General features: G+C 40.3%; 1 protein-coding gene across 1 annotated transcript in view; it reads left to right on the forward strand.

Annotated features, from left to right (window-relative positions):
* dpyda.1 (dihydropyrimidine dehydrogenase a, tandem duplicate 1) overlaps window positions 1-15,476 on the forward strand; it is a 162,106-nt gene that overhangs the window by 8,907 nt on the left and 137,723 nt on the right. Inside the window, 1 exon segment of the mRNA XM_066683080.1 lies at window positions 8,772-8,882. Coding sequence (XP_066539177.1) covers window positions 8,772-8,882 — 111 coding nt within the window.

Genomic DNA, 15,476 nt, shown 5'->3' on the forward strand with positions numbered 1-15,476 from the left:
ATGCCGTTCATCACTGTGTGGTTTAGAGGTTTATGTTTATGTTTACCATCATTTTGCAAAATAGACAAGGTCAGTTTTAAGGCCCCGTTCCACTGATTTATTTATTTTTAAAAACTGAGATTTTCCTATCTTCGTTTTCGAAAATAACCCCGTCCATATGAAAAAATGGCTGCATTATCATACCAGTCCAGTATGGTGCCATAGTACCTGTCAAAGAGAGGCGTCAAAACACCATGACGTATGAGAGAAACACAGGTGTTAAGCCCAGATCACTCGTCTATGGAGTGCTCTATGCAAGTCATGAAATTACTGAATTTAGACCATAATAGTGCATTATATATTTCTAAAACAGCATCATTTATTTTTATTCATATATGGGAATCTGAAATCTAGTGCTAGCTGCATGTACATAGTAGTTCAATGACTTATGTACTTCACTGTAGAGGGTGTGAGGAGGTATTTGCATTTCAGCCAGAAACAGACACTCTGTGTTATCAGTGTTTCTGAAAAGAAGTGGTTTCTTTCGTCCACTCAAGAATAGTGACAACGGTGTTTCAAAAATCTCCAGCTTGGAGAGCGTTTTTGAAAACCTCTGTTTTCAGTGACCTAAAATGCCATTTTTGTGTGGACAGGAGGCCAAAACCAAACAAAAACATCATTATTTTTTAAAAATTAATGGATCTGTGTGGACGGGGTCTAAGTGTCAAAGTTCTGATTCCTGCCCCTGTGATGATGTGCTTTTTTAATGATAATAAGGCAAAACTAAATTAAGCGCTGAATTTTTATTAGCTTCACAGATGTGATTTCCATGGACTTTTATGAAATGAAGAAGAACATGGACAATAAGTTTGCAAGAACATGTGATTTCACTTCATGTTTTCTCTTAGTGTTTCTTGTTACCGAACAGGGGCAGTGTCAGGAACTCGCGGAGGGCGGACTAACGGAGGCGGACGCATACGCTAAAACACAGATAAACTTTATTTACAAAAAGGAATCACGAAACAGAGACTGAGACTAGGGCAAAAACCAAAATGAGGGAAAGCAGAAACAGACAGACTTGAGACTCTATGACAACGGAGAAACAAAACAATGACAGAGGAAACGACGCGAGGCATGGACGAGACAAAACGAGGAACAGACAAACTGAAGGGAGCGATACGACTATGAGATGTAGAAATGAAACAACTGGATACGTGACACAACCAAGGAGAAGTGTCCGACAAGAGGGAGCACATGGCGGGGAAAACAGACCGGACAGGACGAGGGCGTGACAGGCAGGTCGCTCAGTAGGCCCTAAAATGGTAGTTTGTAATTGTAACTACTTAGTGCTGATTCACCGATTTGATTTCTTCATCGTTTTTGCATATTTACATGTAACTGTCCATTCATGCTAAAGTTATAAAGCGTGTCTCAGCCTTGACATTTTTCAGTGAGGCATATTTCAGGGCAAGCATTAAGGACAGGTGTCATTTGCATCTTAAAGGCACTGAATGAGTTGCATTATTTAGTAATTTCGACTGAACATAATAAGCACTTTAATTTACAAATTTGAAAATAATTGCTGAAATAAATAGGATTCCAACCCTTCAGGTTCTTCAGGATAGATGTTTCATTACACTCACTGATTGCTTTTTTTTTTTTTCAAAATAGCATTTTTTAAAATAAATGAGTTAGAGAGTGTATTCCATCTGTTGCCATGCACCATTTGTGTTAGCCATCCTCTAGCCCTTCGTGATGAATGGATAAGTGTGTGGCTGACAAATTGTGTGTGACAACAGATGAGCTCCAGTCTGTAATTGTACAGCTGTGTAGTAAGCATGTAATGTAAGTGCACCTCATGAGTTGTAAGTGTTTGTAATAAAGTGAATAATGAATATACTGTACATGCATAAAGAACATTTCCATACAGCAACTTAAAAACAACAACAGCACTTTTGTATATAGCCCATATAAAATAATATTCCAAGGCTTAACAAAACCATAAGATGATATTAAAAATAATGCTGAAACAGTCTGAAACACAATATTATTGATCAACATTTCATAAATAAATGAAAAGAATAAGGTATTGGTGATGTTGTTTTTGCATAATATATGATATAAAACTGACAGTAAAGTATTTGATGTTATAATGCAGTGCACAGATAATATTTTGTTGGGTGCCTAATAGCTACCTGCGCGTCTCGTGTCAAGTTTCTAATCATAAAGCGACTGAGTGATGTTTGGGGCCTATATTTAATACTGCTGACCTGCAGGCCAACGCTTTATTTCACTAACGGCCAATCAATATGTGGAAATTCCTCTATTGATCCCTGCAGAAGACCGAGTGCGTGGATTGCCAGCTCATGTTTAACTATTCCCTACTTCTGAGACGTAAATAATTTTCTTTTTAAGCAGGGGATTAATGCAGGAAGGAGTTAAGTTTTAGCTGTGCTTCTCATGCATGCTAAATGCAGAGATGCCTCATGCATACTAAGTTGTTGGAGGTCTGTCTGGTCGAGGGGATGAGGAAGGTCAAGGTAATTTATTGCACAATATGGTGCTGCTATTGATTAGACAGGGAAAGGGCAAGCCCAACCGCTTTGCTAATAGCCATATGAATGTTTCAGGCATGCATCTCCACCTCGAAACAAGCCTGGGCAAAAATAGGCAGATCAGTCGTGTTCTGGGGCTGTGCTCTGGGCCTAATTTGATTTTGCCATACTCTGAGTTATTCATGTATTGGTTAATTAGTCGGTTGCGTATATCACTGGAGGAAATGTATAGAGTTTATGTAGTGAGTGTGAGAAAACCAGCTTTACTTGTCGCAGATGCAGTAGGGCTCCAGAAATGTTGATATCTTGTTAATTTAGTGGACAGATAGTTGTTTAATAATCGTTGGTCTGAAAACTGTGAAGAAAGGTTCTCTTCCTGAAGAACATTCCACTTTCTTTAAACGAGCCAATCATTTTAAGCCACTGTGAGTAACAAATAATAGCTGGGAGTGTCGCAGTCACACAGCTCCAGGGGCCTGGAGGTTGTGGGTTCGATTCCCACTCCGGGTGACTGTCTGTGAGGAGTTGGTGTGTTCTCCCTGTGTCTGCGTGGGTTTCCTCCGGGTGCTCCGGTTTCCTTCCACAGTTCAAAAAAAACACGTTGGTAGGTGGATTGGCGACTCAAAAGTGTCCGTAGGTGTATGTGTGTCTGTGTTGCCCTGTGAAGGACTGGCGCCCCCTCCAGGGTGTATTCCCGCCTTGCGCCCAATGATTCCAGGCTCTGGACCCACCGCGACCCAGAAATGGATAAGCGGTTACAGATAATGAATGTCAGTGATAATAATAAATATATGACCTAATGTAATACCTCTCCACATATTAACATGCTAGTTTTATTTCCTAGGTGGAGGATATATTCGAGTTGCATAAATATGTACTAATATGAATAATTATATTGATAGAATATGTTGTATTTTAAGCTAAAGAATGAGTTGGAATAGGTGGAGTATGCCTGGTAATGTAAGTAATGGGACAAGAAGACAGCTGCCATATTCTCAGTGTTTTTTCCAATTCGCCTGATAAACATTACTAATTGAACAGAACCACAGTTTAGAATGTAACTGTAATGAACATCCGTAATGTACAATAAAGAGTTTCAGAGAGTGAGTGTTCCTGTAAATGTAAGTTTGAGCTCCTTCTGACAAATCACTTACAGAACTGCTTGTCCTTGGAGAGTAGCTCAGTTACTCAGAAGACTGGCATAGAGGGAAAGCTACAGTTTACTGACCATTCTGCTCCTCCAGAATCAATGCCAAGATGTTCTCTTTTCAAGTGGATGAAGGCAACATTGTGCCCCAATGGAAGGCCAAGTCAGACGAGCATATCCTTGCTACTGGGACAAAACCTTCATTTTCTTGTTATTAATCATATTTCAATATTTGACGTCCTTTAAAACACTGGCTGTTCTTTATATTGTATCAAAATATAATTACACATTTTTTTACTTTTGTTAAATGAAGCATTTTAAAACTTGTCCGTGACCGTGTGACTACTTTACCATTCCTTTGACAAATATCAAATGGTGGTAGATGGGCTTTTGAAAGTACTAAAAAAAAATTAACAATGGAAACATGTTTGGCAATTTATGAATTCTGAAGTTATCGATAACTGAATAATCGTTCCTGAACTAGAATGCAGTTTGGTGCATTTGGTGTAAAGTGGACTGTGTGCCCACATCATCCTCTCGTTAATTACCGCTTGCAGCTGAATTTGATTTGCCACTTCCCCTTGTCCATCATCCACTTCCCCCTATCTGATTTCCTCCGAGGGGCCGGGGTTTGCATGCTTTGGCTGAGGCCGAGGTGCTTATTGATCTCCCATCTGCTCGGGTGCGTGTGATCAGTGAAGAGTGATAGAGGCAGACGCGGCTCACGCAGATGGGCTCTTGGTAAAAGGCTGCCGAGCGAGCACGCGTCCCGTCCCCCCCATCCCTCGGTGCCTCTGCGGCCTACTCCGACCAGAAAGGTCACACAAACAACAGGGAGATCGGGCTGTTTTGTGTTTTAAATATTGTTTGATAATGCGCATAGTCTCTGTTTGCCTAGGGATCCACAAAGGAGTTCTCAATAACTGGGGGAAAAAATCTATGTCTGTCTTAGGTAGTGCATGCCTCTGACATTTATTAACTGCAAAGCAGTGGAGAGTCCACCTGGGGAAAGGAAAGAAGTCTCCTGCATGTTTGTGTGTGAGAGAGAAAGGCCAACACGCAGAGCAACGGGAGCAATGAGTGTCCAGCCTTAGAATTTATACTACAAATACTGTTTCTCCTTCAGGTGCAGAATCACTGAAATAACAGCACAGCTCTGCAGTACATGCAGTATTGATTAAGCGTACAGATGTATGCCCTGTCTTCTGTGAGCTATCGATCTCATTGGTGGCCATGCATAACGTTTGACATCCCACTGAAGGACACATGCTCATTAAATAAGCCCTGTTTTAAATGACGAGGGAGAAAGTCCAGATTAGTACGTTTTAAATGACTGCGTGCTTCCCATTGCCACGTGATACATCATATTCTCCATATCTCCTCTGCACCTCTGGCTTTGACAGGAACCTTTGAATGTGTTATTCTTCCCTTGACTTAAACCATTGTGTAGCAGGGGCAGATTAAGCTCTGTCAAACATCATTAGTGTTCCCTTTAGCCCAGTTGCAACATGAATCTGTTTCTCTTTTACATTTTCCACTTGAGGAGAGAGGGTCAATACGAGGCTGGATGCAAGGCTCTTGTGGAACAAGAAAAACAAAGGTGGCACTTCAGAGAGTGTGTTCATTTAAATCGTCTGCTCTCGCCACAGAGACGTTTGGCAGGAAACATTTAGAGAAATGTTTGCCTAATATATTAAAGATGCTTTTTTTTTAATATACTTATAATGAGAATTTCATTGGCCAGTCTGCTCTTCTGCTTACCAGCTACGGACTCACAATGAACACCCATTTAAGCCTTTAGCGTCTTGCATTCATGTAAAAAAACTGTGGGCAGGATGACAATATGTTATCATTACTGTGAAAAATTGCATCACAGGACAGTCTCCTGAGTATATCCTAGATATCATCAGCGCTTCTAGAACACTTAATGACTTCATGTATCATGAAAAGACAGATTTACACTCATTTTCTGACCATATATAGTGTAAACTACAACTAGTGGATATAAAATACATATAGTACATTCTACTTGCACAGAAGGCTGATTGGATGTCAGTCCTTAACTGCTACCAACTGTTAGAATTTTTATTTATTTATTTATTAATATTTTTTGATGCAAAATATGGCAATTGGATTGTAACATTAATTTCATTTTAGTGATATAACCTATTTTTATGAAATATTGGTCTGATACAGATGTGACACCAATATGATATACACAATATACAATGTGCATTCTTAATTTTCTTCCTACTTGAATATATTTTTAAAAAATACAAATATTTTACTCACTTATTTATATCTTTTTATGAATGCAGCACTTTTTTATTTAACTAAAAGTGAATATTAAATACCCCCAAATATTAGTCTGTAATTGAAAGATCTCAGAGAATTGTGAAATGATCTGATGTGAGAATCTGATCTTCTGAATCTAGACTTATACATTTTAGTCTCCAAAATATTGTGGTGCTTGAAATGGACTGGCTTTTTTAAATGACACTGTTTTCAAGCAAAGGAACTGCTCGGTTAATCGTGTATAAATCAGGACCTCTGGTCGTTTGAGAATAGCATGGTGACAGTAAGGTAGCATTTGTTCTAAGACACCCAGCCTTAATTTCATTCTGACATTTGTAGTCTTATATTATAAGAATTGAATACTTAAACGTGGATGAAATTTCACTAAAGTGCTATGTCTAAGCATCTGTACTGAGAACTGCTCCAAGCCAAGTAGTCGGAATGCCCATTTAATTAAGAACCATGGAGTTTGAACGTTTTTAAATTTATAATAAAATACATACATTTTATCATCTAATTTATCATATAACTGTTATCACTTTTACTGCAACACCGATTTTATTCCTGCATCTCCCTGGGAGTTTCCTAAATTAATTAATAATCTAATGGCTTCTTTTGTGCCTCATTCCCTATTGGGCAGCAGTGTTTCTAATCTCCCTAAACAACCCGGCCAAATGAGGGATGTCTAAGTAGTGGTCAACACAATGTGCCTCATGAGCAGCGAACAACACCAGTGATTACTGCGCTGTGCTTCAGTAAAGGTGAATGCAGAGAGATGAGCTATTGTATATTGTGTTTGCTGCTGTATATTGTGTTTGCTGTTTGATTTTTGTATGGCTGGTCTCCTGCTGCCTCAGCCTGATTGTAGTCAGTGGAACCCAAGAGTGCATTGCTCTCCTCCTCTGAGCAACCATGCCATTACCTCCTCTAGTTTACCTAAAGGATCTGCCCAAAGAATATATTGGCTTATCCACACCACATTATACGAAAATGGATAAGTAATGCAGTCCTTAACACACAATAAAACCTGAAGAGGTGTATTTTTATTGTTTCAATATGTAGCTCACGCGGCGCTTTAACTACATTTTATTAGGTGTGAAATTAAAGAATTAATAGGATGATGTCTGCCATTGCATAAAGTGGGACATTTCATTTAACATGAGATGTAGGTGGCTGGCACTCTGCAGGAAAGAGCCAGGTTAGAGAAAACGGCGGCTTGCCCTTTTAACACCACATACCTCCATCTGAAATGGGCTTTCATCCAGCCTACTGTGAAAATATGAAAAGACAAAGCTTTATGTGTTGTCACATTGCCTGCGGGACACTAATTGAGGTGGGTTGCTGGTGGCAGGGGCTGGCGGGGGGTAAAATAAAAAGAAAAGGAGAAAAAAACAGAACGGAATGTAAAAGATAATGTATAGCTTTGGTGGGCGCTCATGAGGAACAGTGGATTTATTTAGGGTGACTGTCAATGGGAATATTCCGGATGAAGGCTTTATACGGTGGGATTAAAGCTGGGCTGTGTTTCTGCAACAACAAGGGAATGTAGAAAAATGCCTTTGCTTTCACTACCGTTGTATGTCTGTGTGGAGGTATGGCAAAGCTACTGCAGCCCTGTACATGTGTTCTGGGCAGCATGGGAGATGAGTAGCTGCGCTTACAAAAGCCCATACAAAAGTCCTTAGTAGAGTGATCTGCTGGGTATTGCTTTTCTCTCTCTCTCTCTGTCTCTTTTCGTGTTCTCTGCTGCTCTCTTGTGTGATTGCCTCTCTCAGTACAGTGTGGATTTGTGTGGGCAGTGTGTGGTTAATGTGCTACAGTGGCGAGTGACATGATTACAGATTCATTTCCACGCCCGCCGGCACGAGCACTTGGTCCAGGCTGAGTGGGGGCACTGTTGATTGTAATGGAGGGTTACATGGCTCGGCTGTTTGTTGTCGGGACGATGGACCGTGCAGGGTGTTAACAGGGGCATCTCATTTGAGGGGGGAAGGGCAGTATTAGAGAAGGACATTGCAGAAAGGGGGAGGCACCTAGGTAGACCCTGATCGCCTTCAAAGGCTGATCAGCACCTGGGAGTCTATGATAATCATTAACACAAAAAAAAAAATTCCACACACCAAAAAACCCACCACCACTCATTCCTCCACTCATTCAGCTGATTTTTTCCTCCCTTAAATAATGCATTTGTGCCTGGAAGGCTCTTATCATCCTTTGTGGTGTCAAGGACTTGGAACAGCACTGGAACTCAGCATTAAGTGCCAGTAAAGGGTGTATTTGTTTGTTTCCAAACATCTCTGTGTTGAATAATGGACAGTTATTGCACGCTGGTATGAACGTTGTTGAAGAATGATTTGATATACAAATGCATTGGGAAATGGCTTGGTTAACAGTGTTGGGAGTGAGGGTGTGTGATTAGACGAGCGGCTGCTCCTGTGGGCTGTGTTTCTGAGGGGATGCTTTGGACACGGGGAGACTTCAAGGTCAGTTGTTTCACTTGTGCCCTGAGTGAAATGAGCCTGAACTTTTTATTGTTTGAGAGGGACAAGCATCAGAAATGCTCGTCTGCTCCTTTGAAGCACTCTGAATCCTTGAACTGTAAAGCTCTCGCTATGTTCATACCTCAGAGTGTAGAACACACACACACACACACACACACACACCCACTTACACACACTCACTCTCTCTAACACACACACACACACACACTTACACATCTTATCTTTTCTGGTGTGAATGCCAAAAATAAGAAATTGTTTTCATATACCTCTCTCTCTCTCTCTCTCTCTCTGTAGAATATCCTGGCCCTCAACCCAAGGGTGAAAAGACATGCCACGCTCCACTCTACTTCATCCAGAAAAGTTGAGAAAAAACACTGGAAGCGGAACAGTGAGAAAGGCTGTGATGTGAGTATTCTCTCTCTCTCTCTCACCTTTGACTTTTGACTCTTAGCACACGGCCAAGCAAACTGATGTCTGATCCATCTCACACACACCCACACACACGAACTGACCAGTTAAGAGCAGTGGAACACGGGGATTTTTGCTGCTTCCAGATTTAGACCCCCTGTTGTTTTTTTGGAAGTGGACCCCGTCTGGTGAGGTTATGTGATGTGACTGTTTTTTAACTTTTCACCTGTTCTCAGAAATCCTCTTGTATATACCACATGAAAACCACAGTAACACACACACACACAGTGTTTAGGGATCGTTTTCTTTATGTTTTTTCAACAAGGGATGGATGTTTTAACTGATTTATAATATAATGTTAGATTATAAAGTGTTCTTTTACTTGGTGAACATAATGTGATGTTGGGTAATGCAGAATTTATTATGATTATATTAGAACAATTAAAAGAAATTATGATTAAAGTGAAGACTCTCTGAAAAATCAAAGTACCCTCTTTTTCAAGCAAAGGGCAAAAATACAAAATGTATAACCACATACATCAGAGTTGCATGTTAAAATATAGAAGCATTCCCTAAACACTTCTTTCTAAAAAGGCTAATTATAGCACAGCAGTGTGGAAAATATATCAGTTTTCATACCTTTTAAGTAACAGAATTGTTATAATCTTAAAGATGTGCATATTATTACACAATCCTGCGCATACAAGTGCTAAGATACAATGAAAAATGATCATTCTGGGAACTTTGTGTAACACAGAACAATAGATGAACAATACTCATGCCCATATTAAAACAATGCTACTGTAAGGGGAAGAAGAAGGATAAGCCACATACAGACAACTTGCACACACACACGCGTGCACAAACACACACAGCCACACTGACACACAGAGACACACTCAAACACAATTATCTTAGGATTCCAGGCACATGCTGTCAAAGTCTCAGGAATATCTCCCAAGACCAGTGTGCAGCTGAAGTGTTTGTTTTTTGGCAGGTGGCCACAGTGCTCGTCTGTCCTTTAAGGCAACTGAGACTTCGGCTTGTTTGATGTAGACACAAAACAAGATGGAGGTGTTTTGTAGGCGAGATTATCTCCTCTCCACTGACTGCACTGTTGCTAAGCAAATCTGCCTAATTCATCATTCTAATCAATGGCAATGGATCAGGGACTTGATTTACTTCATTAATGTGGGCTATTCTATGGACTCAACATGAAGCCAGTAAATGTACAGTATCAGGTGTGTCCTTCCCTTTTAGAGCATAAGGCATGCTGTTTTGACCCATCTGTGTGGATATATAGGCAAGGGATGTATGATAGGAATCAACCCTGATCAGAATTGGCAGAGGTAGCATTTTTATTTTTGGTCAGTGTTGCTGATTTATGAGATGTAAACAGCTAAGTAAAAACACTTGGACTATATTTGTATGCGGCTGCTACAGCTATACCACAGTGTTAGAGCATAATTATGCACGACTCTTCGTAGTAAACAGTCGCTTTCCTCTTACTTTCAATGGAGCACTCATCTTTAAAAAAGGTGACTGATTTTCAAAATAAAAAATCGACTGCAAAAACACTGGTGTAAACAAATAAAGTGTACAAACTCATAATCAGGCCACCTCTGATATAAACTGGTAGCGGAAAGAGCTGAACTACTGTAAGTATATGGGAACATGCAGTAAAACAGAGATTATTGCTCATGGAGTATTATTTTTCATGCCATGCATTTCTCAGCATCAATTCACCAATACACACTGTAAGTCCCTTTATCAGAATGCTGAGTCTGTGGAGCCAGTGACGATAACATAGTTTCCCCGTATTGATCGAGCTGAAGCAGATTTATCCTCTTCGTAAAGAAAAGGCAATGACCATTTTAGTGATCCTTAAAATAAGTTTTGTTGGGCCCAGAAGCATCGTCATAATTGTTCTGTGGAATCTCCAGGATGCTGGAGGGGCTGTAAACTTTATTTTATAGGGAATCTATGAACAGCGAATGTCCATAGATTCCAAATGAGTTCTTGAGAAATATGGTGGCTATAGCCAGCTGTTATCTTGGTCTGTCAGGGCCCAGGTGCTTGGGATTTTTCACTTGCCTCCTCCTGGCTCGGGGGCACGTCGTCAGCGAGGTAATTTTGCAACACTTCCCCGCAGGCGTCATCCCTTACAGAGCCCAGTTTGAGCTGAAGCTATTAGCTGACCAGAGGCTTACCAATATTTGTCTTTCTGCTTCAATAGCACAGGTTGGAGCCCGAGATAATCTACCAAACACAAACAAGTACAAGTTTTGCAGCAGGTGCAAAGAGATGGGGAGAGGAGACACACTTGAAGTGCCCTTGTTTTTGAAGATAACGCTGCTGTTTACTGATGGGTTGGTTTTAATAATCTGCCTGTACGGTCTAATCCAATTTAATGAGTCTCCAGATTGCATTATGATCCCCAAGCTGCAAGTGAAGGGCAGGTATGTTTGCAAGGTGCAGGAGCTAAGGTCTTTTTTTTTCCGCTCTCTGCTCAAGAACAAAAAGAAAAAAGACAGGGAAGGAGAAAGAAGAAATGACTTCTGTGCCTTTATCAGTGCCGTTCATAGGGAGGATGTCTAAATCTCTCTCTCCAAATCCCCCAGAGTTTTAGTGAGATGCGCCTCATAGAATAGCCATCTATACAAGCCAGAGGATGAGTGTGACACTTCCATAGCGACAGTGAGTTATTGTGTGTGTGTGTGTGTGGCTCCTTCTGCCCTTTCTCCTAATAGTCCTTGCTGATTTCTGTCTGAAGCCTGGACCCTGCTGCTGGACACTTTCTGGGAGGTATATTAGACATCAGAGGTAATCGCTTTAATGAGCCACAATGAAAGTGAGCATGGGGGGAAAAGAGTTAAATACTTTCTGGAAATCGTTTAAATATTTTAAATAGCCTCTTGAAACATTTGCAGCAGCAGGTCACAGCCAAGGTTGTGTGTGTGTGTGTGTGTGTGTGTGTGTGTGTGTGTGTGTGTGTGTGGGTATATATGTATAATCCTGTACTCTGTTAAGAGAAGTTCAACAGTACCATCATCAACTTGCCTTGACTTTGAAACTAGTTTTACCATTGTGTTGATTAAATACATAACAAAGCATGGGAATCAGGTGAGACATAAACTTGTGCAACTTGCATTAAATCTCTTTGAAATTCTCAGATTTTAATAACATTAATAATAATAATAATGATAATAACACAAGTTTTGGGTTATTGATCATTCAAGCTGTACTTTGGTAATAAATACAATATAATTCAATTTTACAATACAATTCCATGACTTGAAGCATAAAAGTGTCAATCAAAGAAGATGTGTTTATTTCCTTAAAAATGACCAATGTTATTAATGCCGTAATTTCATATTTTATTAACATTGACATAATCCATTTTTCAGATGCACAAAAAGCTCACATGAACAGTTGAACATTTCAGTGCACTATTTAAAAAAATCATAAAAAAATGCACTGAAAAGATCACAAATCAGGCACCATTTCCGTGCCAATTTCATTGTGTGCATTTAGAAATAATGCACAAGGAATGCTACCTGTGTCAGCTAAAAACGCTCACACTGTGTCATTTTGGTTCTCTTAAAAATAATACAGTGTCAGCAGAGCATAAAATTTTCCAGGTATTGTTAGTTATTGTTGGTAGCTGAGTGCTGAACACTGCAAGCTTGTTATACTTTATCTTTATTAGAAAGGAAGAGACGCACAGCAGCAGGCCCAGTGGCTGCAGTCTAATCTCTGCGTGTGAAATCATCTCTCCTCTCATGAAGCATTATGAACGAGGCGGCATCAGCTCCGTTGCCAGGTTTATGTGCCACTGTTGAAGGGAAATAGATGGAGTAAAATGAAGAACAAATGCTCCAATCCATCACTCTCAGATAAAAGTAAATGGATCATGCCTCTAATAGTCCAGGGATCGGAAGACAGATTGCTCATTAAACCATCTGAATGTTATAAAAGAGGAGATTAATTTTTTTTTTCCTTGGAATATATTAAGGCATCAAAAGGAAGTTTGTCTCACTTTATTCATTATGACAACTGTAAAGGTGCTTGTCAAATCAGGGCAATGATTTTGTAGTGATGTACTCTTTAAGACATAATACGCCAGCCTAAACCCTGCCCTCAGCCTGCTCTTGTGTTGCTGACGGCCAACAGGGGGCTCTCCTGGCGGCTGCAGTTGCTCAGCTGTAGAACAGGTAGCAGGGTAGACTGGTGAGTGAAACAGTGGGCAAACTGGCTGATTACTTATCTCTAACTACCTGGCAGCATTACATGCCACTGATCAACCTGCATATCGATTGCCCTGCCTGATCAAATGCCAGCCTGCTGCTCAGCCGCGGATATATAGGAGGGTCGGGTTTTGGCTTGGCGGGGGATGGGATGGGGTGGCGCCGGGGCACTAGTGATCGATGGGTTTTATCAGCTGGAACACAACAGACAGCCCTCGCCCCCCACCCATAATCCCACAGCTTCCCCCTTTCTACTCCCCTCTCATAGGATTTAGCAGCAGTTCTAAGGATTACACTGGCAACACTTCCGTGTCTAAGCCATCCTGGTGAAGGGGAGGGAGATTACATGAATAATGTTGGGGTTTGATGTTAATAGAAACCCCTAATAAGTCTTTTTTTTCCTCTCAGCACATTTCCATGCTTCTTAATGTACAAAGGAATACACAAAGGGCTTTTTATGCCTGCTCAGCTAGCTGTGTACTGTACTAGCAGCCCAGTAATAATTGGAGTAGCTTTTTACTCATAATGGCTGATTTCAGACTGTCATGAGCTTTTATTAAAGACATTTCCTCAGCATGGCCAAAAAAAAACCCTTAGTGGACACCTGCTTATCCTACATTGCTTCTGAAATCAAGAGTATTGATTGGGAGCTTGTTCCTCCTTTGCAGCATTAACAGCCTTAACTCTCCTGGGAAGGCTACAATACATGTGAGAACACTGCCTGTGAAGATCTAATGACATTCAAACAAAAGTACACTAGCGGGGTCAGGTACTGATGATGGATGATTAAACCTGGATCACAAAACACGCAGCTCCGACTCATCCCAGTGGTAATGGTACTCCATCATTACAGAGAACACAGGTCCAATACTCTACAGGCCAAAGGAGCTCAGGCCTGGCGCTGGGCATTGTGACCTCTCAAGTTGTGTCTCAAGTTAGCTGCTCCACAGTGCCCCATTTAGATAGATAGATAGATAGATAGATAGATAGATAGAGAGAGAGAGAGAGAGAGAGAGAGAGAGAGAGAGAGAGAGAGAGAGAGAGAGAGATACTTTATTGATCCCAGAGGTAAATTTAAGCCTTCTTTTTTTTTTTAACAAGCTATGTGCTCATAACCAAAGATGTGTGTCTGCTAATAGCTGTATCCACTTATTATAAAGTGTGTCTCCAAACTTTTGGAAGTGTAGTGTAGTACCAGCATTGCAATTAGTATATTCTTTTGGCTTGTTTTCATTTAAATGTAAAATAGCCCGTGATTATAACTTTTGGCAAGGCTCAGTGATGACTAAATCTTTTAAAAGCGGTATCACATACAGGCGGCATTTCTGTGAATGCTTCCCATTAGCTCAAATGAATCTGAATCTGAATCTTAGAAGGTCTGTGGATGTGTTGACGTTCACACACAGCGCATGTGAATGAACTGAACATTTACAAATCATGTGCATTAGCTGAAGCTTCAGATCCATTTTCTTCCATTTGATCTTATGTGTCTCTGCTGCAAGCATAACTGCAGGTCTTTATTTTCTTTTCAACTGCGAAACCCCCACCAGCCTCCTCCAGCTCACCATTTTTATATCAACCATTTTCAAAGCGTTTGTTACATTTGACTGTTTGCCTCGTGCCCTATATGAGAGAGGTAATGGATATGCAGGCTTCATTTTCTGCACTATGAATCAGATATATATATATATATATATATATAAATGATATTATTGAGTTATTGTTTGGAGAATCAAAAACGTTGTGAGGGCACGTGAATGTGAGTCGCCCCCGCAACATATTCTCCAAGCGTCGTCCCGCTGCTTCTGAATGTAATAATACCATGTCACCCATGAGCCAAGACACTGCAATAATTATCAATTTCCATATCATTGTGTTTTTTATTGTTTGAATAACGTGAAACAAAATATTTGTTAATGCCACTCAATTAGATGAAGACATCAGCGGAGGAAGCAGGGCGAATTCAATTTTATAAAACACTGACTTGCACTTTGTTTGTAATCATGTAGATTAGTTATCAATAAAAAATTGGTGAGCATTTATTTTCTAACTGCAACCCGCTGTTGCCCTTTTTGGAACACTGGGAAAAGTGAGTTAGCTTTCTCCTGAATTAAAACCACATTGCCAACACCGTCAGCAACATTGCTTGGGTGAAATATATATTATTTACATCAGCAAAATAAAAGTCACTCTACTGTGCCTTGGCTTTCACATATCAATATCTAGCCTTTGAATACGTCATGGTTGGTGCGTTCATAAAGCAAGTAACTGGCATTTAAAGTGAAAGGAGCTGTAAACTACGGTATATACTCACTCAGACAAACATGTAGTATTGCAAGTGTTG

This window comes from Hoplias malabaricus, chromosome 10 (assembly GCF_029633855.1).
Source record: "Hoplias malabaricus isolate fHopMal1 chromosome 10, fHopMal1.hap1, whole genome shotgun sequence".
Taxonomy (NCBI): domain Eukaryota; kingdom Metazoa; phylum Chordata; class Actinopteri; order Characiformes; family Erythrinidae; genus Hoplias; species Hoplias malabaricus.